General features: G+C 54.7%; 1 protein-coding gene and 1 long non-coding RNA gene across 2 annotated transcripts; one reads left to right on the plus strand and one right to left on the minus strand.

Annotated features, from left to right (window-relative positions):
• Positions 1-5,880: 5,880 nt before the first annotated feature.
• Positions 5,881-22,001, plus strand: LOC129656006 (uncharacterized). Its single transcript, XR_008716153.1, has 3 exons — positions 5,881-6,226; positions 14,052-14,142; positions 21,881-22,001. It is a non-coding gene; the product is annotated as an uncharacterized LOC129656006 (long non-coding RNA).
• Positions 15,179-27,888, minus strand: RHBG (Rh family B glycoprotein). The gene is made up of 10 exons (XM_055586797.1): positions 27,702-27,888; positions 21,864-22,050; positions 21,259-21,409; positions 20,996-21,143; positions 18,239-18,405; positions 17,809-17,946; positions 17,561-17,694; positions 16,843-16,964; positions 15,759-15,832; positions 15,179-15,564 (listed from the first exon to the last, which is right to left on the minus strand). Exons 1-10 carry the CDS (start codon positions 27,886-27,888, stop codon positions 15,505-15,507), a joined length of 1,368 nt encoding a protein of 455 aa, XP_055442772.1. The 3' UTR covers positions 15,179-15,504.

A 27,888-nucleotide genomic window follows, 5' to 3' on the forward strand; every position in this document is an offset into this window, starting at 1 on the left:
AGTCCTTCCTCCCATCTAACAATCCCTTCATGGAACTATAGCTTGAATCCTAGAATTTTTCTAAATAAAAAGACTTAACACACATGGTACAATTTCAACAGCACAAAGGGAAAGTATGCCTCTTTCCCCCCCTGTTCATAGCCACCCACCTCCTCTCCCAAAAGGCAACCGCTGGTGCCTGCGTCCTCCCTGAGATACTCTGTGTGTTCAAACACATACGTCTACACACACTCCTCTTCCATTTAAGCCCTGATCACAGCATTTTTAGCTCCTCTAGACCAGGGCTCCTAGCCTGAGGTCAAGATGAAACTCAGGGGATCCTTGCATCTGCTGAAACTGCACACACAATGCCAGCTAGGCTCCTGGGTATGGTTTCCAGGAAGAAATAATGCATTAAGAGGCACCCGGTCTAGCCCAGCTCCTCAACTTACAGAGGAAACTGAGGCCAGAGAGAGGAATGGTGGTGTCCAGGGTCCTCAGCATGGTGGAGGCCCATCAGGAGAATTCCAGGCTCCTCTAGCCTGCATTCCAAGGAGCCCCACAGTCCCCACAAGGACAGGGTCAAGGAGGGCTGCAGCTCCGAAAGGCAGTTCCACTTGTATCACATGTGGCATATATAAGGGGCAGAGCCTGGGCTCATCAGGCCGGGCAAAGTGTTTCTGAGGTTCCCAGATCTCCTTTCGGGATCCTTCTGACTGCCCAGCCTTGCAAGGACCCACTGCAGCCCTGGTGGTCAGTCCCACGAGGAGGGGTGAAGGGAGACAAGGTCTGGCCTGGGATCAGCACGAAGTCTGGCCTCCCCATCCTCCTGCGTTTGTTTGGACCCTGGAGCCTAAGCATCAACATTCTAGGGCTGGGCTTTCTTAACCTCCAGGTGTTGAGGGCCCTGGGGAGGGCGAGGCAGCCAGTGCCTGACTGGGGCCAGCCCTCTGCTTCCAACAGTGGCCTGGCTCCTGGCTTAGAAGGGAGGCTTCTGGTGAAGGAGCCGGGGCAGGCACGAGGAGGTGGGAGGAAAGACTAGCCTGAGCACAGGAAGGGGAAGCAGGCATTGGTGACAGCAGGTGGGAGAGGAGCCACAGAGGGTAGGATGCCTTTTGGAAACAAAAAGACCCAGACACAGACAGGGGCAGGAAGGGTGGGGAGGGGTCCCTCCCTCAACAGGGATGCCAAGACCGGGGTGGGAGGGTCCAGGCGGACACTGAGGAATGTGCTCTCAGAGTCCCACTGAGCATATGCAGATGAGGCCTGTCTGTATGCAAATGAGACCGTCTATATGCAGATGAGGAAAGAGGGCATTCTCTTCTCAGGGTTACCATAGAGCCCATCCCTACCGCCTTCCCCCAGGCCCCCAGCTGCCAGGCAGCCTGGGAAGAAGCCAGGCCAAGGGATGGAGGGGAGCAACCTGCAATAGAAGGTTAGACTTCAGGAAGAACTTACCAACGGAAAGTGGCCAGCCCTGGGCAGGGAACTGAAGAGGAAATGGTGGATATAGAGGGGCTGCTGAGAGAGCCAGGCAAAAGTAAAAGATGGTGGTGGACTGTGAAAGAACATCTCAGTCACCCAGAAACATAGGCAGATGGAAGGAAACTCTGAGAGGGAGGCAGGAGAAAAAAGAACTTCGACTTAGCCTCCACGCTGTGCCAGATCCCCAGGGAGCGTCTTCCACTCACAGTCTCACTGCTCCTGGTGATAACCCTGTGAGGCTGCTCACAGATGTGGCCCAGACAGACCGACATCTCTGCGCCACACAGTTTGCAAGAGGCAGGGCCCTGGGCTGTTCGACTCCACAGCAGACAGCCGCAGCCTTTAGGATCCTCCCGGTCCTTCCTGGCCAGCACTCCTCCTAACCTGAGGGAAACTGAAGGGCCCTGGGGGCTTGGAGCCTGCGCCTGAGTGAAGGAGAGGTCTGGCTGGGTCTCAGGACCACAGAGGGGCTGCAGAGGGCTGGGAACTTCAGTAGAAGGTAGGGTGGGGCTGTGGAGGGTAACTGAGTGGGCATATAGCAGGAGAGGGACAGCAGGGCAGGGAAGGACGCCAGGTATAACACTGTGGGGGAAACCGAGGCCCACAGAGATTGGGAGGGTCGCCCTCCTCACTCAGCAGATTGAAGTCCAAGCTGGGCCTGAACCCAAGGCACTGGGCCCCCAGCCCAGGGCCCCCTTCCTGGGAATGCAGAGGCTGGGCATGGGGGGTGTCTTTGAGAATAGCCTCTCCTCTTCCTCCAGTGGCCCCTGGCCCCCCACATCCAATGGTGTAGCCAAGGCCTTTGTGGGGAAGCTGTGGGGAAGAGAGGCCCCTTGTTGGCCCATTCATCGTGCTGGAGGCTTGGCCAATGCCAGCCCAGGCACCGGCTGGGCTCTCCTTCCTGGGGGTGCCAGCCGGCCCCCACCCACTGCCCCTGCCCGCTCCCCAGCTCTGCCGTTTCCTGGAGCCTCAGGGCTTTGGCCCCAGTCCCGGCTGAAAGATGGCGGGGAGCCCCGGCCCCCGCGCCCCCCGCACCTCGCCTTTCACACGCTGGCACCAGAGCCGTGGGAACGCTGGACGGCAGCTGGGCACCGGTGCCCGGCTCTACCCACCCCCAGCCCAGCCAACCTCAGAGAGGGGAGAGGAACAGGCTGCCCCCAAAAAAAGATCCCTCCAGGATGGGGCCCTAGAAATCCTTAGCACTAATTATGAATCTGGGGACAAACAAGGCATTTGCAAGTCAATTAGTGACAGAACTTTCCCAGGAAAGCGCTTCATCCAGGCTCAACTTCAGACAGGGACACATGCTGGGTCATCTTGTCCCTCCCCCTGCCTCTGCCCTGCTCGAAGCTCAGGGACAGAAGCCGCCCAATGTTCTGCCAGCCCCTGTGTGGCAGAGGGTCCCAGAGCCCCGATGGGCATGAGAGGCAGGAGGGCAAGGCTGCACTTGCTGAGGTCAGTGAGAGGTCACTAGAGGTCTGACACCAGGAGACACTGTTAGGCCCCTGGCCTCAGATCCCCCGGGATAGAACCTGGTGGCTCCTGGACAGAATTGCCAAGGAGACAGCTGGCCCGGACAGGGTGGCATGGATGGTGGGTGGAAAAACAGACGTCACTGTAAAAGGGCCAGGGAGAGGTGCTACCCGAAGGACACAAAGAAACCAGGTCAAGAGGAGACCAAGGGAAAGGCAAGTGGTCCTAGGCACCTCAGCGCGTGCCCAGGCAGGAGGGAGGCCCACAACCGAGGGAGGGGGTTCAGCTACACCCACGGGAACTTCAGGCGGACTGGCCGGCCAGCTGGGGCCCCTTCCCATACAGAGGGCGACAGAGCCCATGGGGTGGCTGCTCCCAGGCACGGAGGCCTTTAGCTGGGAGAGGGGCTCTCTGCTGAGAGGACCCCTTAATTGGGGGAAGAGAGTGAGGGAAGGGGCTGTTTGGGCCTCGCCATCTGAGAGAGATTAAGGGATTATAATTAAAATGTGTTTGAGGGACTCCAAGCAGGTGGGTTGGGGCTGGTGCTAACGATCTAATTGCTGCCTTTAGCCAGGGCTTTAGCCAGGGCCTGGCTGCTGAGGCTCGGTAATGAGTGGGGGTGTTTTTTTTTCAAGGAGAGTGAGTGAGAAGAGGCGGAGCTGAGGGTCCAGGAGGGGAAGTCTTTCTCTCCACTTTGAACACCTCAGCTCCCAGGGTCGCGTGCCTGGAGAGGCTCCCCCTACTGCTCTCCCTGAGAAACCAAGGGGAAGGCTGCGGCTCAGTGGCGTTCCTGGTGGCCTGGAGAATTTGGGAGCCAGGAGTGAGTGGAGAAGATACTTAGGCCACTACAGAGAGGGGACATTGAGACAGGGGATGGTTAGGGTGTCCTTGGAACAGTTAAACAACATGAACATGAATGGCAGACGTGCTGTGTCAAGCATTGTACAAAACACTCTGTGAATGGATTTCATCCTCACAGCCCTGGTGAGGTAGGTCAGCCCTGCACGGCTGGAGCAGGGCTCAGCCCCCTAGCTAAGCAGAAGTCAGAGGTCCCACTGGCCAGGGGTGGCTCCGTTCTGGGAAGGGACAGAGGGATAAACCCTCTCTAGACTCTGAGACTTCAGGCTGAGGGGCAAGAGCATGCAGAGTGCAGCCCAAAGACCCTTGACTCTGGGAGTCCAGCCTGCCTGAGGTGGTGCAGACCCCCTCCTGCCTCTTCTGCGGAAAGCCCGTTAGGACACACCAGGTGTCACAGCCAAGCTTTCACATATGATGTTCCCTCTACTTGGAAAGCCATTCCTGCGGCTCCATCTCCACCCTTCTGAGAGATCCTCCTCTCCCCTGCAAACCCTGGATCCCCTGAGAGTTCACCCTCTCCGTCCTCTAAAGTTTTGTGCCTTTAAAATGAAGAAATGGCTTATTCAGAAATAAACCCAATTTAAAATAATAATTATTCCCTCTTTTTTTAAAGGCTTGGGAAGGACACTGCCTGTGTGCATGTTTTAGTCGCTCAGTTGTGTCCAGTTCTTTGTGACCCCATGGACTGTAGCCCACCAGGCTCCTCTGTTCATGGAATTCTCCAGGCAAGAATACTAGAGTGGGTTGCCAGTCCCTTCTCCAAGGGATTTTCCCAACCGAGGGATCAATGGGTCGATCACAATGCAGGTATCCTGCATTGCAGGCAGATTCTTGACCGTCTGAGCCAAGAGGGAAGCCTGGGAAGGACAGTGTTTAACCCCAAAGGCCAGAGCATAAGAGAACCCTTGAGACTCCTCTCCTCCCTGGAGAGGAAAGAGTGGAGCTTCAGTTCCTTTTCTCATCCTCCCCTTCCTCCCACCAGGTTCCTGCCTCCTCGCAGAGCCTGGTCACTCTGCCCTACACACCCCCTGGCCCTCAAAGAGCATTTCAGTGTTGGCCCAGAGAGTGAAAAGTGCTCTTCACTGCTGGGTGGGCCTCATGGGCAGAGCCCCTGGAGTCTCACTAGCTCTGCACAGGCCAAGTCCCGGAGCCAGCAGCTGCCCCTGTAAACACAGTGAAGGCCTGGCTGCTCTGGCCTGGAGCGCTCTGGGGACTGCTGCTCGCACTCCTCTGTGCGTGCCCGAGGGACTTTTGCTGCCGGGTCCTAGCTGTGGGCCCCGATACTCTGCCGTGTGCTCTCTTCTAGGCCACCTCCCCTCTCTGCGCCTCCGTGTTCCACCTGGGACATGGGTGTATCCCTGCCCTTCCTCCCCCGTATGGCTGAGCTACGGATAACGGGGCTCTGGGCACCAGTCTTGGCGTTCTTATCTGAAAAATGGGGATACAAATAGTAGCTGATTGCCAGAGCTGTTGGAGGAATTAAATGAGATAATGTATGTAAAGTGCTTGGCGCGCAGCGGGGCATGAAGCAGGGGCTCATAAATGGTGGCTGTTATTATAGTTATTAAATGGGAGGGACCCTACAGATTGTGCTAGCCTGGGGAAGGGACTCCTCATTATTGCTCTGGCTGGGAATAATGAGGCCTCGTGGTAATAGCCCCTTGCACTCCCAGGCCCCTCTGACAAAAGGACGCAGCGGCTGGGGACGGGCTCGACAAAGTGAGAAGTGAATGGTGCATAATGGGACACTTAGGGGCTTAGCCCGGGCTGGGGGGCACTGGGAAGGACCCTCTGGCTGTGGCTCCAGGTGCTGAAGGACCCCACCGGCCAGAAACCCACACCAATAGTCTGCCGTTTCTCTGCTTCAGTGTGGCTTGGTCAAGAGCCTTCAGCTGCAAACCCAGGTCATCTGGGCTTTTTCTAATATGGACTGAGCGCCTCTAAGTGCCAAGGACTGCTCTGCATGCCAGGGCACCAGCCTGCACCAACAGACCCCAGGACCTCTGGCTTCATGAGGCTAGTGTGCGAGAACAACACAAATCCAAAAATAAATAAATAAATAAGCAAAATCCATAGAGACGGTGATGAATGTTCTGGAGAAAAACAGAAAGAGAAAGGGGACATAAGGACTGGAGTCAAGGTGGAGAATTCAACTTAAATAAGGTGCTTCTAGAAGGCCAGATTTTGTTCAGCCTTTTCTTGTGGAAAATGTTAAATAGATGCAAAACTCAACAGACTAGTCTAATGGACCCCCACCTGCCCATCATTCAGCTTCCACAACTGCCAATCTTGTTTCATCTGCACCTCCATCTACTCCCCCCCACCTTCCATGTCACTCTGAAGCAAATGCCAGCCTTCTCCTGTCACGGAGGATGTGATTTGAGCAAAGACCAAAGGAGATGAGGAAGACAGCCACGTGGCCATTTGGGAGGTGAGCATTCTAGGCAGAGTGCTGTGCCTGGGATTCGAAGCTCAGCCCTGCCTCTCCTGGCTGTGTAACCTACAGGAGTCTCCTAACTGCTCTGAACCTCGGTTTTGTCATCTGTGAAATGAAGCCTGTGCCCTCACCCCACAAGGAGTTTGTAGGGATGGGATGAGAATCTCCACGAGTATTTTAAAAAATAGAACAATGCAAGACTTCCCTGGTGGTCCAGTGGCTAAGACTCTAGGCTCCCAGCGCAGGGAGCCCAGGTTCAATCTCTGCTCAGTCATGTCTGACTCTTTGAGACCCCATGGACTGTGGCCCACCAGGCTCCTCTGTCTATGGGATTTTTCAGGCAAGAATACTGGAGTGGGTTGCCAATCTTCCCCACCCAGAGACTGAACCTGTCTCCTGCATTGGTAGGCAGATTCTTCACATTGAGCCACCTGGGAAGCCCAGGTTGGGAAGGAGCTCTGGGGGTGATTTCCTGCAGAAGGTTACCCCTGAACTTAGTCTAGCAGGTCACAGTGATGGGGAGGGAGCTTGGACCCAGAGCTGGGCCATATTTGCTGGCCTACCCCTCACCCCCACCCCCATGGATGGGCCACAGGACCCCAGGCTGCTGGAAACAAGAAAAGGGCCAAAGGCCCGGATGGCCAACTGTTCTCTGAGAGGCTTGGCCCCCTTTAAAGAAACTTACCATCACCTCCACCTCTCTCCCAGGGTGATTATCACCCAAAGAGGCCTTTCCTGGGGGGAACGCAAAGACCCCCCTACTCCCATCCTCTAGGCAGGATAATGGGCCATTCACACTGAAGGGACCCCAGCCCCACACCTGGCCTCTCAGGCAGCCCCCGACAGCCCCTTTGTCCCAGGCCTGCCCTGCACACGGGTGTCGGTTGTCGGTGGCAGGGACGCCCTAGTCCCCAGCTGGAGCACTCCTGGCCCTTCCCCCACCTCTCCAGCCGCCTGGACTCTGGGCTCCGTTTGGGGGGAACTGGGCCCACCATTCACCCCACACCGCTCACTAGGAATTTCACTCCTCTCGAGAGTCCTTACAGAGCTATGGGAAAATGGGAGGGAATAATTAGGAAAATCATTAGCGTCTCAAGGCCCATCTGAGAGGGATTAAGGGATTAAAAGCCTTCCAACCAATCTCTCCTACTTTAAGTTGTTGTAGTGGTTTTGTTTTCAGGACTTTTTTTTCCTCTCTCTCTCTTCTTTTTTCCTGGGTCGGGGGGAGACTAAAGTCTTGGTGGATTCTTCCTTCAAAAGCTGCAGGAAAAAGTCAAGACATTGAAGTCTGAGGGGAGAAGAATGGGGAAGGGCAGGTGTGTGGGGGAGGGTCCCTTCCCAAGCTCTCCTGGGCCACTTTGGGTCACTTCTCTGGACATGAGTGGATGGGGGGCGGGGTGGCAGGGGCAGCAGCCAGGCTGGGCATGAGGGGAAGCCCAGACATGCCTGCTGAGAGCTGACGGGCTCCCTTGGAAGGCCCCTGAGGGGCCTAGCCCTGCCTGCTGGGCCACCTACCTCCTTCTCCAAGTCATGGCTGATGGGGTCCAGTGGAGGCAAAATGGGCCAAGGGTTCCATGTGACACAGCCTGCTCTGGAAGCCCACGGCTGGAGGACAGAGGATGCAGAGAGGCAGAAAGGCTGCGTCAACAAAGTTTTTTTACTGTTTGCAGGGAGCAACATATACCGCTGTCTTTGAGCAGCGCATGGTCCAGTGGGGTGCTTGCGAGCGTGCTAAGTCCCTTCAGCCTTCAGTTGTGTCTGGCTCTGCAACGCTGTGGACTATAGCCCACCAAGCGCCTCTACCCATGGGATTCTCCAGGAAAGAATACTGGAGTGGTTTGCCAGGCCCTACTCCAGGGGATTTGTCCAGTCCAGGGATTGAACCTGTGTCTCTTATGTCTCCTGCATTGGCAGGCAAGTTTTTTGTTTTTTGTTTTTTGTTTTTTTACCGCTAGTGCTACCCGGGAAGCCCCTAGTGAGAGTGAGCAGGTAAAAATGAACAGCTCGTTACAACACATTGTGAGGCTGGCTGAAAGGTGAAAGGGGTGAGGGGGTCTACAGAGGCAGACCTCATCCAGCCTGGAGGGACTGGGGACAGTTCCCTGGAATGGGTTATTTATTTCTGAGCAGATCCCTAGGCCTGGCACCTGGTAGTACTCAGCAGCTATGAGGTAAACGTTCCACTAAGATGCGCCATCCCCTTTTATAGGGAGTGTCTCACTGAAATGGTCCCCCAACCACAGGAGGAGAAATTAAATCCTGTATCACTTGGCTTAAGGCAAAGCTGGTATTTGGGTTGCAGGAGGGCAGAGGCGCTCATCATCAGAGGCGCACATCAGAGGGGTGCATCCAAGCTGTCCCTAGAGTCTTCATGAACTCCATCCTGACCCAGCCTCAAACATTCTGGGGAAGAAAGATGCTAGCCAGCATCATGTGACTCACATAGTGCACCTCCCCTCCACCCCCACCACACATTCACAGCTCCATTTCTCTGGAAGGCTCAGCTGACCCCCTCTGAACCCTCTGTACCCAATGACCCTTGCCTTGAAGGCCTGAAGCCCGGTGGGGTAGCTGGTGAAAGGGAGCAGTCCTTCCCAAGATGGAGTCAAGCGGGAGCAATCCCAGAGCCCGCACCTCGCCAATGGTGCGGGTGAGAGATGCTGGTGGCTGCAGCCTGCTACGGCATTAATAGTCGCGTTTATAAATGATCTTAATTAGCAACTGCCAACAAGAAGCCCGGTTCTAATTCCACCAATAATCGAGGCTTGCGGGGCGTGGACAGGAACGCGAGTGGGGGGATGGATGGGATGGATGGCTGGCAGACCCTGTGTGTAGCTTGCAGATGCCTTGCAGCTGTGGAGTGCAGCTACCACAGGGGCCAGCCAGTGGCCGGAGAGATGGGAAGGAGGGGGACCCTGCCCCCCACCGGCTTTCACACCAGGGTTCCTTGACCCCCCATGGCGCAGCCTCCTCATATGGTGTTGGGACAAAATGAAGCGTGAGGAATTGTGGGCAGGAGGGGAGTCCTCTGTCTGTGCCTTCAGAGCCAGATCCCAGACAGCAGACTGTGGGATGGAGGCGAGCCTGTAAAAGCCCGAGTGAAATGAGCTAGAAGGGGATTGGGAACAAGCCCCACAGTGTCCAGGAGCCACATTCCTTGCTCTGGGGAGATGGATGGTGCTAAGCTGAGAAGGAGGGGACACTGGGGTGGGGGTGGTGGGGGCAGCTTCTCTAGCTGAGGGCTCTCTTACTGAGAAGAGCAGGGGAGGAAAAGCTAATTTAAGAATCCAGCCTATGTCCTGGCACAACAAAGCCCACTTCCTCTCTCAGCCTCAGAGCCAAGCGAGGTCTGCTTGGATCCTGCCCAGGGACCTTTCCGAAGACCATCCAGAACAGTCCCAGGGAGCCCTGGAAATCCAGGCTGAAGAGAGAGAGCGCCACCTTCAGGGCAGAGAATGTCTGGGCAAGCCTCTCTGGGGACCACCTGCAAAGGGAAGAGAAGAGGGAGGGTCAAGGGGGGAAGGATGTGTTCTGGGGTCCGGCAAGGGGAGGCTCTAGCCAGGTGTGGAGACAAGTGAGGGCTTGGTTTGGCTTCTTTCAGAGGTGGCATCTGGGGGTCCTCAGAGTCTGGGCAGCCCCAAGTCAGAATGCTTTAAAGGGTTCCAGGTTGGAGCAGAGACCCAGTGAAGAGTTGCAAGGGAGTCTACTTCCAAGGGCTTCCCTGGTGGTTCAGTCAGTAAGGAGTCTGCCTGCTGTGCAGGAGACTGCCTGCAGTGTAGGAGGCCTAGGTTCAATCCCTGAATCAGGGACAAGCCCCTCGAGAAGGAAATGGCAACCCATTGCTGTATTCTTTCTTGCCTGGAAATCCCAAGGACAGAGGAGCCTGGTGGGCTACACCCCCTGGGGTCACAAAAGAGCCAGACACAATTTAGCGACTAAATCACCACCACTTTCAAAGGTGGAGAGCAGAGGTGGACAGAACTCTTGACTGCTTCCCTAGCACAGTGAAATGCCCCAGCTCCCAGCCCACATCCCTTAACCCTGCCTCAAACTCCCCTCTTATCTAATAGTCTCTCAAATGCTCTCCCAGGAGGCCAGGCTCCACTGCCTGCACCCCACTTCTGCCTCCCCAGAAAGGAGTTGCCATGCATGTTGTACCTGGATCCTCACAGAGGCCAGGAAGACAGAAGAGCCCCAGGACAAACCAGAAATGAGCAGGCCTCTGAGGCAGCCCTATAACCCCTGTTTCCCACAAGACCCCTGCCCTCCCAGCATCTTCTTCCTCTTCCTCTCTCAATTTTATCCTGCCTTGTGTGCATGTGTTAGTCGCTCAGTCATGTCCGACTCTTTGTGACCCCGTGGACTGCAGCCCACTGGGCTCCTCTGTCCATGGAATTCTCCAGGCAAGTATACTGGAGTGGGTTACCATTTCCTTCTCCAGCATCTTCTTTGACCTGGGCATCAAACCCGGGTCTCCGGCATTGCATCATGAGCAGATTCTTCACCATTTGAGCCACCAGGGAAACCTGCCTTACTGGGACTGAAAACCTGAACTTCCCCGGTCAGCTCTCATTTTGCTGTTGCTCCAGTTGATTTTGTCACCTCAAATCTTATGAGTCCCAGAAACATCACTGCTTAAAGGGCCCAGGCACCATTTCTGAAATAGCTCTCACCCTAGGGGCATCAGTTGTCGACCGTGAGCCTGTGTGGGAATTTAGGAAAGTTGAAATCAGGTCCTGCACCTTGCAGAGTTGAAAGTCCATTTACTGGAGCTCAGCCTGCAAACACCCAAGAGCCAGGGCCAAGTTCCCAGCTAAAATGGACGCTGCTCCAAGCACAGAGTCTCTTGCTCACTGTCCAGATATTTTCCTCCAGTGCCGAACAGTGCAGTGTGTTAGGTGGACGCAGGCTCCTGGGCTGCGGGGAGAGGAACACACTCTTTCACCTGTGGGAGGGAACTTTGTGTGGCACTCCCGTCGCTGAACCTCTAGTCACTGGAGAAGCTTCAGGCCTGCATGGCTGGCATTTCTCTCGTAAAAGGTGGGCCTTCTCAACTGGTAGCAGCAGAAGGAAGCAGGAAGGCGGCCTGGACTCGGCCTGGGGCTCACCTTGTCCAGTAACCTGTTTTGGGGAAACCATGAGTATTTCTCTCAAGGTTCTAGAAGGAAACTGGCTCCAGAGACAACCCAGATCAATGTCATGTGAAAAAATGATGGAGATGGGGAGGGCAGTTAACAGGTAAGGAGGATGGGAAGAGCAGAAACTCTAGGTTAGGTTTAGCCTTCAGGATACAGGGGCTCAGAGAAATGAACTGGTTTGTGCAGGCCATCAAGCTAGTGAGCAGGGGAGCCAAGTTGGGGGCCCACCACGGTCTGACCCTAAAGTTAAGGCTCTTTGGGGAGAGGAGTAGGAGTGGAGGGAACAGGTGACCACCCCTCCCTTGCTCCAAGGCCTGATTTTGGTCCTCTTCTGCCTTCCTCCTGGAGCTGGCGGGCTCCGATGGGCGATCAGACAGCCGCACCGAGACAATGGCACTCTGTCCCGGGCGGGCGCTCCGGGACGATAGCTCATCCCTATGCAGGGGCCGCCTCCCCCACCCGGGCCTGGCCGCCAGCCCCTTTCAGGCGGTGGAAGACGCGGCGGCGGCAGAGGGGGATTCTCACAGGCCGTTGGACATTTGCATAGCCCGCTCGCCCGCCCGGAGACATTGGCCCGCATTGTTCCCGGGAGGCGGCGGCGGCGGGCGCACGGGCCGCGGCGCGCGGGGCGGCGCGGCGGACCCGGCTGGGAGTGGGCGGGAGGGCCAGACAAAGGAGACGGGGCGCGCAGAGCCGGGCGGCGGCGGGTGAGGGACATCCTGACGGTGGGAGAGAAATATCGGGGTGAGGTGGGGGGAGCACGGCTGCCGAGTTAGTCTGTCCCGGGACCACCACCACCCCCCACTTCGGACACCCACGCCGTGTCTAATTCCTCCTCGAGCTGGGGCCACCGTGCGCCGTGATTTGAATCCCAATAGTGGGGCATCTCAGGCCTTTCCCAGGCTGCGCAGGTTCGGAGGGCGGTGTCCTCCAGGGGTCACAGGAGCAGCTCGGAGCTCCTGGCCTGGGGGTGGTGAGGGGACGGATCTGGCCACACAGGGACAGAAGCACCCTGAGGTCCACGGGGAACCTTGGGCCTCTCCCCCAGATGTCTGGCCCGGAAGCCCTGTTATCGCCCACACATACTCCAAAACAGTGACCACCTCCAGAAACCCTTCCCTAAGGGTTCTGACCTTGCTGGCTTGACACTGACCCCCGGCGCAGCCGGTCTTCCCCATCAGTGGGGCCCTGGGAGGCAAGCAGGGTCTCAGGGTCCTCGTCCATCATTGTCCCCAGAACTCGGGCACTGGGGCTGGACAGACAAGAGTTCATGAGTGGGCAAGTGTCTGATTGTCCTGCATTGAGAGTAATAATGGTGGTGATCAGAGGGGCTGTCCCTGAGGGGCAGAGGCCTCACTGTCCTGAAGGGGTGAGGAAGGAGCCCCCTTGGCCCCTGTCCCCGCCATCTTCTTGACCTGCTCATTGTCACCCTGTTGACCCAGCCTGAATGGATGGGCCACCGAGTGCGGGGGACCGATGGTGCTGAGCTAGGGGCTACAGGAAAGATGGGGGAGGGGCTCAGTCGCAGGGCAGCAGAGAGGCTCCTAGGATACCCTAGGGGCTAGGACATTTCTTGCCCTCTGAGCTATCTGCCTGAAAGCAGTGATGGAGGAGCACTCCATACCCAAACTGCAAATGATGATGGCTCAGTCCATCACTCAGACTGAACGATCTATGGACTGCCCACTGGGGAGCTGGGCACCAGAAGAAGAGCTATGGGAGGGAGAGGAGGAAATGTAGAGTGAAAAAACAAGGGCCTGGTTTCGCCGACTTCAGCCCTGGACAGAGTCCCCTGAGCCATGAAGCCAGGGTGCTGGATCTTGTAGATCTCAGCAGTGTCTTGGGCTGTGAGCAGCTTCAAGGGAGTAACAGAGTCTCAACTGTTTGGTTACAGGATTTTCAGGGCCATCTCTTGTTGGGCAGCTACCACGCTGTCCCTCCTTTCCCAAGGACCTCTTGGCAGGCCACCTTGGGACCTGCACTTTCCTCCCTTAGAAGCTGGTAACTGTCCTCTCCCAGGAAGGGTTCAATTGTCACTTCTTCAGGAAGCCTCCCTGGATTGAGATGGGAGCAGTGACCAGCCTGGGCTGGAGCAGCCCCATTTAGTCAAGCCTGGAGGAGATTTGGTTATGGTCAGAAAAGAACCAGAGTGATCAGGAAAAGATCAGGTGGGGAAATGCCGGTGGTATGTGTAAATGAATAGTCATAAATCAGAACTTTACCCACCCAAACCAAGCAAGGGCAGGGAGGGTCTTATCCTCAACTCCTTTCCTATAAGTCTTTCAGATCTCAGAGGACTGCTCGGGGAGGTTGGGGGCAGAACAGGTCAGCTGACTGTACCTGGATCTTTCCAGGGCTGGAGCGAAGGCTCTGCAGGATGGAATGGGGGATGGGCCTCTGCTTGTCCAGACTCCCACCCTCCTGGGGCTCACAGGACAGGATACCTTTCTGCAATCTCAGCAGTCATCCTTCTGCCTCAGCACAAGGATCTCCCTCCAACATACTGATCCCAGCCAGCAACGAGACAGGGGAGGCTGTGGAGGAAGGAGGGGAACTCAAGGGGAGGGATACACCAAGTCTGTTTGGGCCACAAAGGGGGTGGTCCCATGGAGCACTTGTCCCTCAACAGCACTCCTTGTTCCTCAGCTTTTCCTCAGCTCTGTGCTGTCTTCTTTCTCCAGCCCAGCTCAGTCCCTTTAACTACAGTGAGGATGGAGCCTCGTGGGAACACCTTTTGCCCCTATCCCAGGACTGCTGCTGCTGCTGCTGCTGGTAAGTCGCCTCAGTCGTGTCTGACTCTGTGCGACCCCATAGATGGCAGCCCACTAGGCTCCTCAGTCCCTGGGATTCTCCAGGCAAGAATACTGGAGTGGGTTGCCATTTCCTAGGACTAGGCCCCAGAAATCTCTCCTGGGGTTTGGTCCTGAGGAAGAGTTCTGTAGTCTTGTTCACTCCTGTCAGAAGCCTGGGGAGCGGCAGGAGAGGGCAGAGGGGCTCCCAGCACTTCAGGTTTGGGAAAAGAGCTCTGGTCTTCTGGAAGGATGGATTCTTAGTCAAATGAAAGATCTGGAAGCCCTAGCACCGCCTGACATGTGATGGGGAGTGGGTGCTCAGAAAAGTCTTGTGGCAGCAATAGTGAGGACCAGAGCTGAAGCAGGCAGGAAGGCCATTAGGCTGCAGGAAGGACTTCCATTTTTGGTAGAGGTTGCTGGAGCATGAAGGCCCCATCTTCCTCTGCTGGGACTGGAGCGCCCTCTGGTGGTCTGATGGTATCAGGCCGACGGAAGCCCTGGGCCTGCCTTCCCCATTCCCTACAGCAACTCTGAATTGCCCTTTCTAGTCCCCACTCCTCAGACTCCGGACAGGGACCTAAATTGGTGCCTGGAGGCTGGCTGCTTCCAGCTTCTGAGGAGTTAGTGGCAAAAGAATTCCTTATGCTACTCTTAAGCCTCCCGGGGCTCTCTTCCTACTGTGTTCAGAGGTCACCCAAGTTGAGGGTAAGAGTGGCATTCATTCTAGAATAGGAAGAGCTCTCTAGCAGACTGAGCTGTCTTGTAACAAACACACACTTGCTGGAGGGGAATGAGCTCCCTGTCTCTGGAAGCAAGTGCAGTCTGGGCATTGCCCTCATAGAAGACAGCATCCTAGGGGGAGTTCCTTAGTCTCAAGGAGGCAGGATGTTGTCACCAGTCAGGTCTTTTTTCACCTGAGGTTCTAATATTGTGAGTTAGATGGTGCGAGAAACTCCCCAAATTCTCAATGCACAAAAATAAAGGAGTCAGAATCCTTGGTGACCATGGTATTTATCACCCTCAGAGAGCCAGGCTCTGGCTCAGGCTTCACAGTAACTGAGTGATGCTGGTCCAGTGAATCAGCAGTCCCTCGAGTGCCTCACTTGCAGGGTGTGGGGTGGTGGGGTGGGGGTGTGTGAGGCTCTCTCCTCACCATGACCAGTTATAGCCACCTGGCTCCACCATCTCCCCAGCCTTCCACCACCCCTCCCCCAGGGCTCCCTATGGAAAGGCGCTTCTTTCCTGCAGCAGCAGTGATGGGAGCTAATAATGAGGAGCTTCCCCACGGTAGGCTGTCATCCTCTTCTAAAAGGAGAGCATCCTTCCAAGGGCCGGAAGCAAGTTAGGCCTGAGTCTCTGTCTCCTCTGATCCTTGGGCTAAATGCTCATGTTCCCCAGGCACCTGGAGGGCAGGGACGGAGGAGCAGGTGAAGGGTCAGCTCTAGAGGACGGAGACCACAGCTGAAGGGTGAACCCCAGAGGAGCAGGAGCGGGGGAGGAGGGAAAGAGGCAGGTTGGACCAGAGGAGGTGAGGCAGGGAAGGGGGCGTTTGAGCGTGAGAGGGCCCTAAGGGCCTGAGGGGTGGGCACATCTCACCTCCCAGTAAATCTGGTCCTCATAGCACTGGGAGTCTGGCGGGGAGTCCAGGATGGGCAGCCTCAGCAGGAGCCCTGGTGGCAGTAGGGGACAGGGTGTGAGGCTTTTTGCTGCCCCCATAGGGGAGGTTGCTACCCAGTACCACAGGGCACAGAGGAGCTGGGAGTCATGAGGTCAATGGGATGCCTGGCACAGGCAAATCACAGCAGTGTTTATCAAGCGCCACTTCTGCTAGGCCCTGTGCAAAATGCGTGACAAAGCACTGCCTCCCTGAGTAATCACAGCAACCCTGCAAGGTGACTAGGATCCCTATATTACAGAGAAGGGGACCAAGGTTCAGAGAAGTAACATACTGAAGTGTGCACGGCGGGAACAGATCAAATAGTGTCTGTCATGAGCCACAGCTCGTAAGCTTTCTGTGGGCTCCTCTCCAAGAGGGATGCAGAAAGTGTTTCTTGGGTAAATAAGTAATTAAATGAATGAAATGAACTCTTATTTAAGAATAAGATCTCAAGGAATCTTGAGATCAGGATGTTGGGGATCTGAGAGCAGGAAGATGGGGATACCGAAGCATACGTTTAATTTTGAAGGCCAGACATCAGGAGGGACTGCCTGGCCTGGCATCAGTGGGCAGGCTGCCTCTGTGGAAGGTTTTTGTGCCCCAGGCCAGCTAGGCCTCTTCCTTCCCGGCCCCTACCCCAGCCCCAGCCCCAGCCCCAGAGAGATGGCGCCACAGGCCTCAGCCTGAGGCTGGGCTGCCCTCTAGTGGGAAGAGGGAGCAGCGCGCCAAGCAGCAGAGGAGAGGGATTGGTCAGCAGGCTTCCCACCTTCCTTTGCGACCAGAAGGGAGAAAGTACCTGCTTGGTCCTCCTTACCTGGAGGAAGTTACCCCTGAACACCATAACCCCACGCAGCTCCTGGCACGATGTAGGTGTTCAATAGAGTAAACGAATGTCAGGGGAATGGGATCGATCCAATGGCCCTTCCTCCAGAGAATCCCCCGCCCCGCCCCGCCGCCGCCGTCGTCTTCTGCCCTCCCTGGGGCTCCTCCTGCCAACTCCTGACCCCAGCCAAGGTCACTCACCTCCAAGGCCCCCACCCACAGAGGCAAATGTCAGTGTGACAAACAGCCCGAAGAGCTGGTGCATGGCCTGAGACGTGGCACTGCGCTGGCCCTCGGCTATGCGTGGAAACACACTCTCCAGGCTGCAGGGAGAGGAGGGTGTGGGGAGACGGATGGAGCACGGAGCCAGGGCTGGTCAGCGCACCAGTGCCCTGCAGCCGAAAGGGCCCTGGGGAGCCTGCCAGGCTGAGTCACCTCCAGGCCTTTGCTCCAACTGAGCCCATTGGAGGGGAACACCCTCCCGCCCAGTGTGCCAGCCACACCCTCACACCTTTCAAGGCTCAGTTTGAGGGTCACTTTTGCTTCCCATCTCCCCTGAGCCCTGATGTGCAAAAATCTATCCTAAGGGTCAGTGTCTCTTCCTTGACCCTTTAATAATGACACTGTTGAAATCATTTATTTAACGACCTTCTGCTGCACTCGACCAAGGACCAAGAAGGCAGTCCCCAGGCTTGTTCACCCCAGTTTCTTCAGCTTCCAGGGTATGGATGAATGAATGAAAGAGAATAGACAGCTTTATTTTGGTCAGGAGCAGGAGCGGGGGAGGAGGGAAAGAAGCAGGTTGGACCAGAGGAGGTGGTTGTGGTCCACAAAAGGAGGAATAGACTGAGGGAGTTAGTTCAGGGTGATAATGATTCCATTGAGGATTGGGGGTGGGGTGAGGGTGGGGAGAACTCACCCATCTCCATAAGCTTCACGGGTGGCCAGCCCAGCCACAAGGCCACCCAGGAGGGCTCCCAGGACCCCCGGCATCCCATGGAGGTTGTGCACGCCACATGTGTCTTGGACTTTGAGTTTGGACTCAAGGATGGGCTGGAGACAGGACACCAATCATGAGTCTCGTGTGTCCCCCTCAGCCAGGCCTGCTAGAGAGGAGGAAGGGTGTGAAGACGCCCTGCCCTGCGCAGGGCCCAGGGGCTTATGTACCGTGATGAACTTGTACCCCAGTGTGGAGATGGCCCCAGCCAGGAAGCCAGCCGCCAGAGCCCCAAAGGGTGTCAGCATCATTTCAGCTGATGTCCCCACTACAACCCCTCCGGCCAGCGCTGCGTTCTGCACGTGGACCTAAGGGAGCACAGAAGAGCAAGGCTCTGGAGGCCTTTTCTGATGTCACAGCCACACCCACCCCAAGCCCGCCCACCAGTGCCACCTGCTGCTTCTCCACCGTCTAATCCTCTACCTCACACGCAGTCCTAGCCTCACCGCCTGCTCTGGCCCCAACGCCTCCAGTGCATCTGCAGCCCCCTGAGCCTCTGCCCTTACCTGTCCCCCTGGAGGATCAACCTTGCAGGGTCTCAGACCTCTCCCTGGCCTCCCGGCCCACCCCTCAGCCTCTCCCCACGCCTCTTCCCCATACCATGTCCAGCCGCCCATCCCCCCCAACAAGGGCTGACAAGGCGAAGGTGCTGAGGGTGCTGGCGGTCAAGGAGTAGTATGTGTTGAGAGCGGTCCGATGCTGCCCGTCCCCCAGGGCAGTGGGTGCAGAGTTGAAACTAGGCCAGAAGATCCACAGGAAGATGGTCCCTAAACGGTGGGCAGAAAGGCGGAATGAGAGGAAGTAAGTGACTCCCTCGCAAGGTACAAGTTGTGTAGCTGCAGTCAAGTCACCTACTCTCATCAGCCTCAGTTTCCTCATCTGTAAAATGGGGATAGTGACGCATACCTCAGGAAGTGAGGACTCAATGAGATGATGCATACCAAGTACCTAACCACAGCTTGTTACTTTAGTCAGTGTCAGTCGCTCAGTCATGTCCGACTCTGCGACCACGTGGACTGTAGCCCGCCAGGCTCCTCTGTCCAAGGGATTCTTCAGGCAAGAGTACTAGAGTGGATAGCTATTCCTTTCTCCAGGAGAGCTTCCAGCCATCAAACACAGGTCTCCTGCATTGCAGCTGGATTCTTTACCAGCTGAGCCACCAGGGAAATCCAACCATGGCCTCGTTGTGTTCAGTAGCTCAGTTGGGTCCGACTCTTTGCGACCCTGTGGACTGCAGCACACCAGGCTTCCCTGTCCTTCACCATCTCTTGGAGCTTGCCCAAACTCATGTCCATTGAGTCGATGATGCCATCCAACTATCTCATCCTCTGTCGTCCCCTTCTCTTCCCACCTTCAATCTTTCCCAACATCAGGGTCTTTTCCAGTGAGTCAGTTCTTCACATCAGGTGGCCAAAGCATTGCAGCTTCAGCTTCAGTCCTTCCAATGAATATTCAGGGTTGATTTCCTTTAGGATTGACTGGTTTGGTCTCCTTATTGTCCAAGGGACTCTCAAGTGTCTTCCATGGCCTAGCTGGTACTAAATGTCTAACAACTGGTACCACTGAAGGGTACTGGCATGAGAGGGCGTAAGTTACTTGGTTGACAACCACGGGGGGTGGGGAGGGGTTGAGTTTTTTTTAAGTATCAGAAAAGGAAAGAAAAAAAAGGCAAAGGGCACCACATATCAGGCACGAATCTGGTACTTGATATCCATAACAGGAAAATCATTTGTTTTATAACCTCAACTGCCACCTGGAGAGGGTGGGCCCCGGCCTGAGCACTGATGGGCTGGGCCTCGGCGTCTCGGGCAGGAACTGGGAGCTCCATAGGCCTTGCTGCCCTGTGAGGTTCCCAGGTCAGTCCTGGAGGGAGAGGTGGGGGGCAAGGGAGGAGGGGGGCTGGGGGCCCTGTGGGGCAGGGCCAGCATGGCAGAGAGGCTTGAGGGACTGAGGTGGGGGACAAGGGAGGGGGGTGCTTGGGGCCCTGTGGGGCAGGGCCAGCGTGGCAGAGAGGCTTGAGGGACTAAGGTGGGGGGCAAGGGAGGAGGGGGCTGGGGGCCCTGTGGGGCAGGGCCAGCGTGGCAGAGAGGCTTGAGGGAGTGCCCCTTAGTTCTGAGTGGTCCTTGGGTTGCGATGTAGCTTCTGCACCTCCATAGTCTGCAGTAAAATCTACCGCACATACACATGTGTCTTCTGAGAAGAGTTTTGGGAGGAATCAAGGAAGAGACCCATTTTCCTGTCCAGCAGGAGCTGGGAGGCAGAGGAAATCTGAGAATGTAAGCCTCCCAGGAAAGCACAGAAATCTCCGGGAGGCCTCTGGACTTCAAACCAAACTTATCAAAGGGCAAGGAGGCCTCCTCTGACCTAGGGTTCCATGAGCTCTGTTTCACAACACACCCAGATGTGAGCAAGAAACACAAGGCTAGTCTCTTCTTTATGTAAGAATGGGCACTTCAGTAACTACTCAATACTACCTTCAAAAAGGTAAAATATCAATTTCCTTTCCTGACTCATCAGTGAATGGACAGGAGCAGAGGTGCAGGCTTAGAAGAAGTAGGTGGTGACAAGGGTGCTTGCAGGCCAGACCCTACTCCTCCCAGGGGTGACCTGTGACCTCTCCTTCTCTCCTGAGAGTGCCGGGGCTTCCAGGAAATCTCCTGGGAGGAAGTGTCCTCAGGAGGTGGGAGGCAGCACCAAGGGAACAGGCCTAGAGGTTACAGATGGGGAGAAGCTGAGTCTGGCTGGAGAGAGAGGGGGAGAAAGAGGTAGGGAGTCGGGAGGGGAAGGGGAGCAAATTACTGCACAGGCCACTATGCCTGACTGAGGAGTCCAGTATTTAACTGTGGGTAGGGGGACCCTGAAGGCCTTTAAACAGAGATAGGTACCATCAGACTTGGATTTAGAAAAGCCCCTGAGATGGATCTCGGGCTTCCCTGGTGGCTCAGACAGTAAAGAATCTGCCTGCGATGCAGGAGACCTGGATTTAATCCCTGGGTCAGGAAGATCCCCTGGAAGAGGGTAAGGCAATCCACTCTAGTATTCTTGCCTGAAGAATCCCATGGACAAAGGAGCCTGGCGGGCTACAGTCCACAGGGTCACAAAGAGTTGGACAAGACTGAGTGACTAACACCTTCATGAACATTTTCTGGGATGGAGCCCTGAGATCCATGAGCTCTGAGTTCTAAGAACCTGTCATAAAACTACCAAAAATGATAAGCAAGGGTCCCCAGGCTCTGATGGAAGAGTCCGAGTTGGAAGGGAGTTCCCTGCCAGAACCCCAAGACTTATAGGTGGTACCCCGAGACCAGGCCTGGATATGAACTGGCCCCTCACCCACCACACCTCAGGAGGCCTCACCAATCATAGCAAAGAGGTCCGAATGGTAGACGGAGCCCTGGCAATGCTTGCTGTTCTCCAGTTGGGGCCTATAGAGGACCCGGGAGAGGATCAGCCCGAAGTAAGCGCCAAAAGTGTGGATAGTCATGGAGCCTCCTGCGTCCTTCACCTGGGGAGGTGGGGCTGAGGTGGAGGGGCAGCCCCTTGCCCCACTCCTGCCCCATGCCTTCCCTGTTCAGGGCCTGGCCATGCCCACTCCGCACCCCATCCCCATCCAAACTCACCTCCAGGAGGCTAAGCAGGACAAACTCGTTGAGGCCAAACAGCACCACCTCCAGCAGGGCCATGAGCAGCAGCTGAACCGGCCCAGTCTTGCCCAGTACGGCCCCAAAGGAGATAAGCACGGCCGCAGCACAGAAGTCAGCATTGATCATGCTGGGGGATTCGGATGGGGCGGGTGAGGGGGGCTGGAAACAAGGGCAGCCCAGGGGGATGGGGAGGGGGCAATGAATGCACCAGGCTAAATTCTTCCCTGGGAGGTGGGACAGGATCACCTCCCTGTTTTGTAGAGATTCTGGGGTTTGGCAAACAAAGCCCAGGACAAGTGGAAGAACCAGATTTTGAATCAACAGCAAGCACTGCCCTTTTCCATGATGCTGTCTATCCTCCCAACAGTTCATGAGTAATAAGGGGCCTAAAGGGAGGTGTGGGTCAAGGATGGGAGAAGAAATCAGACAACAAGAACAGGCAGGGTACCTAAAAGAAATTGACTGACGGGTCAAAAACCTAGGTCAGGGAGCAGACTTGAAAGACCAGGCTTGAGCTGGGTCCCTTGGGCAGGGTCCTCCCAGGTAGACCTAGGGGAGCCAGGGAGGCCACTGCTGCCCACCTCTCCATGCCTACAAGGATGTAGCCACCACGGAAGGAGTGGAAGAAGCCCTGGATGAGCGTGGACCACTGCAGGGCAAAGGCGGCCAGGAGGAAGGTGAAGCCCACGCTGCTGAAGCCGTAGCGCTGCAGGAAGACCATGAGGAAGCCGAAACCCAAGAAGATCATGGCATGCACATCCTGGAAGCCTGCAAGGGGGCATTTGGGACTACTCAGGCCACCACCCATAGACCAATCAGCAATCCTGCTGCACCCTCCAGCTCTCACTAGCCAGTGCCACCTTGAGGCTGGAGCCAAGCCTATAAAATTCCCCAAGGCGTGGCCAGGCCTCCCAGCCTGGCTCACCAGCGCAGAGCTGCCCAGCCTGGAGCAGTGGGACCCCCACCATCCCTGTTGTCCCCAGGTCAGAGCAAGAGAGTAGAGCCTTCTGCTCTCTTCTCTACCCTACTCAACTGCCCAATCCCTGGGTCATTATGACCGGGGAAAAGCCCCACCTTTCCTGTGTGGTTTCCTGCAGCAACCCCTGCCCTCTGTGATGGAAATTCTCTTCCCCTTCTGGCCTTTGTGCTGGAAGTTCATCTTGACATCTAACCTCCATTCCTCATGCTTCAGAATCTATTCCTCTCCACTTTTAGGGTTTTAAATTTTACAAATTAATTGATAAAATAACTGTTAACTTTGTAGAACTGTATAAAATAACTTTAATAACTTTGTTAAGAGGTTATCTCAGGGAAAAAAGGAATTGAAGGCAGGGGGAGGGCTGCTGAGCCACACAACTCTGGTGCAAATAACGCCCCCTGGATATTTGCAATATGGCCACTTATGAAAAAGAAGATTTATGGGAAAGATTTTACCCTATAGTTTGCTTCTTTCTATATTTTGGATATCTTAATTTTATAGATGAATCACTTGAATTTTTTAAGTGTCAGTGGGGTTTCTGGGGAGGGACACTTGGGGTCTTTTCTGTTTGCTTTCCAGTCTGTGTACAAAAATCTAAAATAATAAGCAGCCATATTGAAAATGAGATACATACAACAATTTGCTTTGTATTATTTTGTTCTGTATCCCTCCCACCATCTACTCATAAACAGGGCTAGAAACACAACCTCAGGTGATGTTCAGCCAGTACATCTCGTCCTGTTTCCTTTGTCTTGGGTCTATGTATCAGTAATGCTGTGCTATCCTTGGCTTTAATGGAGAAACACTTAGAGGAACATTTGAGTGCATTATTGCATCTGTTGTAAATAACTTATTGAGAAACAGGGTTGACCAACCATGACCCTAAACTCTCCTTTCATAGCTCCAGGTGGGAAATTTCTCCTGGAACTTAGTCCTAGGAAATGTCATCTCCCCTAAGGAACAAGGAACTGATCTGCTTTCCTTCACTCATGTGTTAGATGTTTACTAAGAAGTCATAGAACTAAAAATAAATAAACAAACAAAAAAACCTAAGCAGTCATGCATCAGACTCTGGGAATGTAGCTATTGCTGGAAGACAGACATCAAAGGAATCAAAGAATCACGTATGTGAGGCTTCCTTTATTCTGATGAGAACATGTAACTGTCCATATTTCCCCTTTTTCTTGGCTGCCTATAGCTCAAAGCTACATTGGAATTTCAACTATATCAGCTATAGGCCTTCACAGTGTTCATTATTTGTGTTCTTCTCTGCTTTTTGTATAACTGAAATTCACATGTTTTTGTTGTAAATGAATTCAAGTAGAAAGAGGCAGATCACAAAGAAAAAAAATCGAAATCACCTTTTTTGTTTAAAGGTAAAGAAGCAACAACAAGGGATTTCCCTGATGGTCCAGTGGCTAAGACTCTCTGCTCCCAACGCAGAGGGCCTGGGTTCAATCCCTGGTTGGGGAACTAGATCCCACACGTGGCTACTAAAGATCCCGAGGGCCACATCTAAGACCCAGCACGGCCAAACAAATAAATAAGAACCATCAACAAGCCAAATATGTACTACTGAACTTCAGAATGCAATCAATAACTTTGAGAGAAGCAAATTTGTGTGTGTGTGTGCTGAGAGTGGGCTGATAGGAAAGGAGTTTGCAAGCCCCTGCAGAGGGCTGGGTACACGCAGCCCCTGGGCCAAGGGGGTGAAGGTCCAGTGGCCTCATTAGATGTCCCCACCACTGCGCCCCTTCTCCAGCCCTGCCCACTCCTCAAGTCGCCAGATCGCTCTTCCCTTTCAGATCTTAAAACCCAACAGAAAAGGAGAGGTGTTGTTTAGATCTCAGTGTGCAGCCTTAGCTCTTTCAGCCTCCCCATCTGACTTGCTTTCTCCTTGTGCAAACAGTAAAGGGGAAGCCATGTCTGTTCTTTTGCCCAAGGACAGCAAGACAACAAACGGGGCTGGGTCACAAGGCTCTGTGCCCAAACCGCTCCAGAACTTGTCTTAAATAGCAATAACATTTACATCTCCCACCTGGGGGTTGTTTGGAATCAAAACTCAATCCAGTGGCTTTTCACCTGGAATCTAAACACCAAGAAATCTCCTTTATTCGTTCCATTCCATGGAATGTTCCACACAGACATTCTCTGTGGGTTGTGGAGGGTAAGGGGCTATTCCAGGTGGAGGCAGGGGGATAGATATGATGACCCCTCAACATTCCCTTCAGGGGATCCCTGGGTCCAGCAGCATGGAGCCTGTTTCCCATCACATCCCCAACGCCTCCAAACTCATGCACCTTTGGCTGGAGAGAAGATAAAAGCCCTCCAGGGCCACCTATTACCCTCCCTCCTTCCCTTACTGCCTCTCCCCAACCCCACCAGATGATTCCTGAACAAGGTTAGACTGTAGGACAAGGGAACAGTGACAACTGGGGCTTTAGCATCTCACAGAGCTGGCTTTAAATTCCAGCACACGCATGCACACACACACACACACACACACACATCTCTACACTTCTCACTGTGTGACCTTGGACAAGTCACTTAACCTCTCTAAGCCTCAGTTTCCTCGTCTGTAAAGTGGGGATATAAAATATGAGTAGCAGGAAAAAGGGAGTGGTGAGCTGCGGAGACCATCTCTCCCCACTACTCTACCTCCACCTGCCTTTAAGAGGGCAGATTGGGCTGTATTCTCCTAGAAGAGTCACAAACCACTCTGGTCCCAGTCACACACACTGCTACCCCCACCTCAGGAAGATCCTGTTTCCATCTGTCCTAAATCCCTCTTCTTGCAAGTAAGGTCTCAGAGACAGACAAAAAAGAACCAAACTGTCCATATTTTTTCTTAGAACCCTTTCTCATCTTGGCTTCTGCGTCCCCTGCACACTTAGACTTTCCCCCTAGTCTTTTCCCCCTCTTATTTTCCATGACTTATCTCATGGAATAAGAGGTTTGTAATGTGGAGGAAATGCTGAAGATGGGGAGTCAAGAGGCCGGGTTCTAGGTGGGCTGACTTGCTGTGTTATCTTGCACAGTGGCATTACCTCTCTGGTTCTCTCTCCACCTCGGAGAGGAGTGAACTAGCTGGGCTCTGAAGGCCCTTCCTGTAGAGATAACAGGCAGACACTCAGAGCAGCCATGCCCTTGGCGTTGGCTAGTCCCACTGCCTAACAACAGCGGCAAAATGCCCTTTCATCTCCCAAATCAAAGGGCAGTGGCCACACCACCCACTGACCCTGACCACTTCTCCTGGACACAGGGACGGTGAAGACTCGGCGCATCAAAGCCCCAGGCTCCAGGGACCTCACACCTCCCTCCTTTCCAACCCATCCCCAGGGTCCCAAGTCCACAGGGACAAAAACCTCGTGCAGAAAGAGGTAAGATTCCCACTGCTGTTCCTCCTACTGCAATCCAGGGACAGAAAGCTGTGCATTCAGGACAGTTTATCATGCAACAGAGGGGCAAGGAAGGTCAGGGAGGCCTTTGAAGCAAGCAGGGCTTGGAGGCCTTGATTGGGGCCCATGGGAGAAGCAAATAGGGGGTCATGACAGGCAGCCAGGTCAGACTCTAGAGCAAGAGCTTACAACTCTCAGTCCATGAACTGTTCTCCATCCAACTCCCCATCTCTCTGGACAAATGCATGACCCCAAGAGCTTCCCATCCCAGCTCTGTGGCTTTGATTTCAGCATCCATGGCTCACTTATATAGCCAAAATTGGGATGAAATGTGGGAAAGGAGGAGCTGTAGTCCCCTCTGCCTAGGACCAAGCCTCCACCAATACTTTGGCCACCTGATGCAAAGAGCTAACTCACTGGAAAACACCCTGATGCTGGGAAAGACTGAGGGCAGGAGGAAAAGGGGCCGACAGAGGATGAGATGGTTGGATGGCATCACTGACTCAAAGGACATGAATTTGAGCAGACTCTGGGAGATGGTGAAGGACAGGGGAGCCTGGCGTGCTGCATTCCATGGGGTCATAAACAGTTGGACACGATGGAGCGACTGAACAAAATCAAGCCTCCGCTTCACCCTCTCAGTTCTCAGCACTGTGAGCTTCATGGTGTTGGGGTTGGGGCTGGAAGAGAGTCAGGTGAGGACAGCTGCCCCCAGCTCTGCACACAGAAAGTAAGGTAATAAAAGCTGGGGTTTTTATAGGAGACACCCACATTCTGGGCCTTGTTTGAATGGAGGCACCTTTCTTCTCATTGCTCAGATGGGGAAAACTCAGATGAGGCTTAGAGACCTGCTCAAACATTTGTAACAAACCCTGGGAGATTTGGTGCCCTTGGTCCTAGCTGCCCAGGGCCTGAGTCACAAGGCTGGTCCCCCAACCTTGAGGGAGAGGCTCTGTCCTCAACATGAAGCAGGGGCTTAAACTTCTCCTTCCTGGGCCTTGTCAGCAGGCAGGTGAGCTGCGGTGCTAAGAGCTTAGGATGCTGCTGCTGCTGCTAAGTCGCTTCAGTTGTGTCCGACTCTGTACGACCCCATAGATGGGCAGCCCACCAGGCTCCCCCGTCCCTGGGATTCTCCAGGCAAGAACACTGGAGTGGGTTGCCACTTCCTTCTCCAATGCATGAAAGTGAAAGTGAAGTCGTGTCTGACTCTTAGCAACCCCATGGACTGCAGCCTACCAGGCTTCTCCGTCCATGGGATTTTCCAGGTGAGAGTACTGGAGTGGGGTGCCATTGCCTTCTCTGAAGAGCTTAGGATGACCAAGTCCTAGTTCCAGCTCTGTCACACACATACTAGGTGATCCTGAATAAATCACAGCCCCTTTGAGCCTCAACTTCCTTCTCTGTGAAATGGGTTAATGACCCTGCCTTTCTTCCTCCTCAGGGCTGTGGGGCGGCTACTCTGTGATTGGCTGGTGGATAGAAAAAATGGTGGTCATTTTTTCTCTGACTCTGGAAGAACCAGCTTTGGGGGACTGGGGAAGAAATGTCTGAGCCCACTGGCCTTGGCTGCCTTCACAGCTATTACCTGCATCACTGTCTCCCCCACCCCACCCCCTACCTCCCCTGCCCAAAGGATTTCTTTTTCTCCTTGTGTTCAGGGTGGAGGCCTGAGAAAGACAAAGTCTCTAGGCAAAGCCCAGCTAGGCCAACAAGAGAGTAGGTAAAGCTGGAGCTTCAGATTTGGGTTCAAATCCCAGCTCACTCACTTCTAACAGCAAAACCCTGAACCAGCCAACTAACCTGTCTTAGCTCAGTTTCCCCATCTTTGTCTACTTCACAGACTAAAGGAGAAAATGCATGTGCCGCCCTTGGCATAATACCTGGAACGTGGCAGACACTAGTGAAAGGATATTTTTATAAATCTGGGGCACCTTCATCTCAAAGCAAGAGGGTAGCCTACCTAGGGGTAGATCTGGACTCCCTCCCAAGACACCAGAGAAACCTAGGGTCTTAGCTTCCCGCGCGCCCTCACCCGCACTCACTTGGGTAGCGAAAGTAAAATTCATTGTCCGCGTTACTGTGGTTGCCCCAGTGCCAGAGGGCAGCGTCGGTTTCACGGTTGTAGCGGACAAAGACTGCAAAGAGGATGGCGGTGGCGCCCTGGAGGAGGAGGCACAGCAGGGGCAGCTGCAGTCGCCGGCCCGCGGAGCGGCGGGGAGACCAGGCCAT

This window comes from Bubalus kerabau, chromosome 6 (assembly GCF_029407905.1).
Source record: "Bubalus kerabau isolate K-KA32 ecotype Philippines breed swamp buffalo chromosome 6, PCC_UOA_SB_1v2, whole genome shotgun sequence".
Classification (NCBI taxonomy): Eukaryota; Metazoa; Chordata; class Mammalia; order Artiodactyla; family Bovidae; genus Bubalus; species Bubalus kerabau.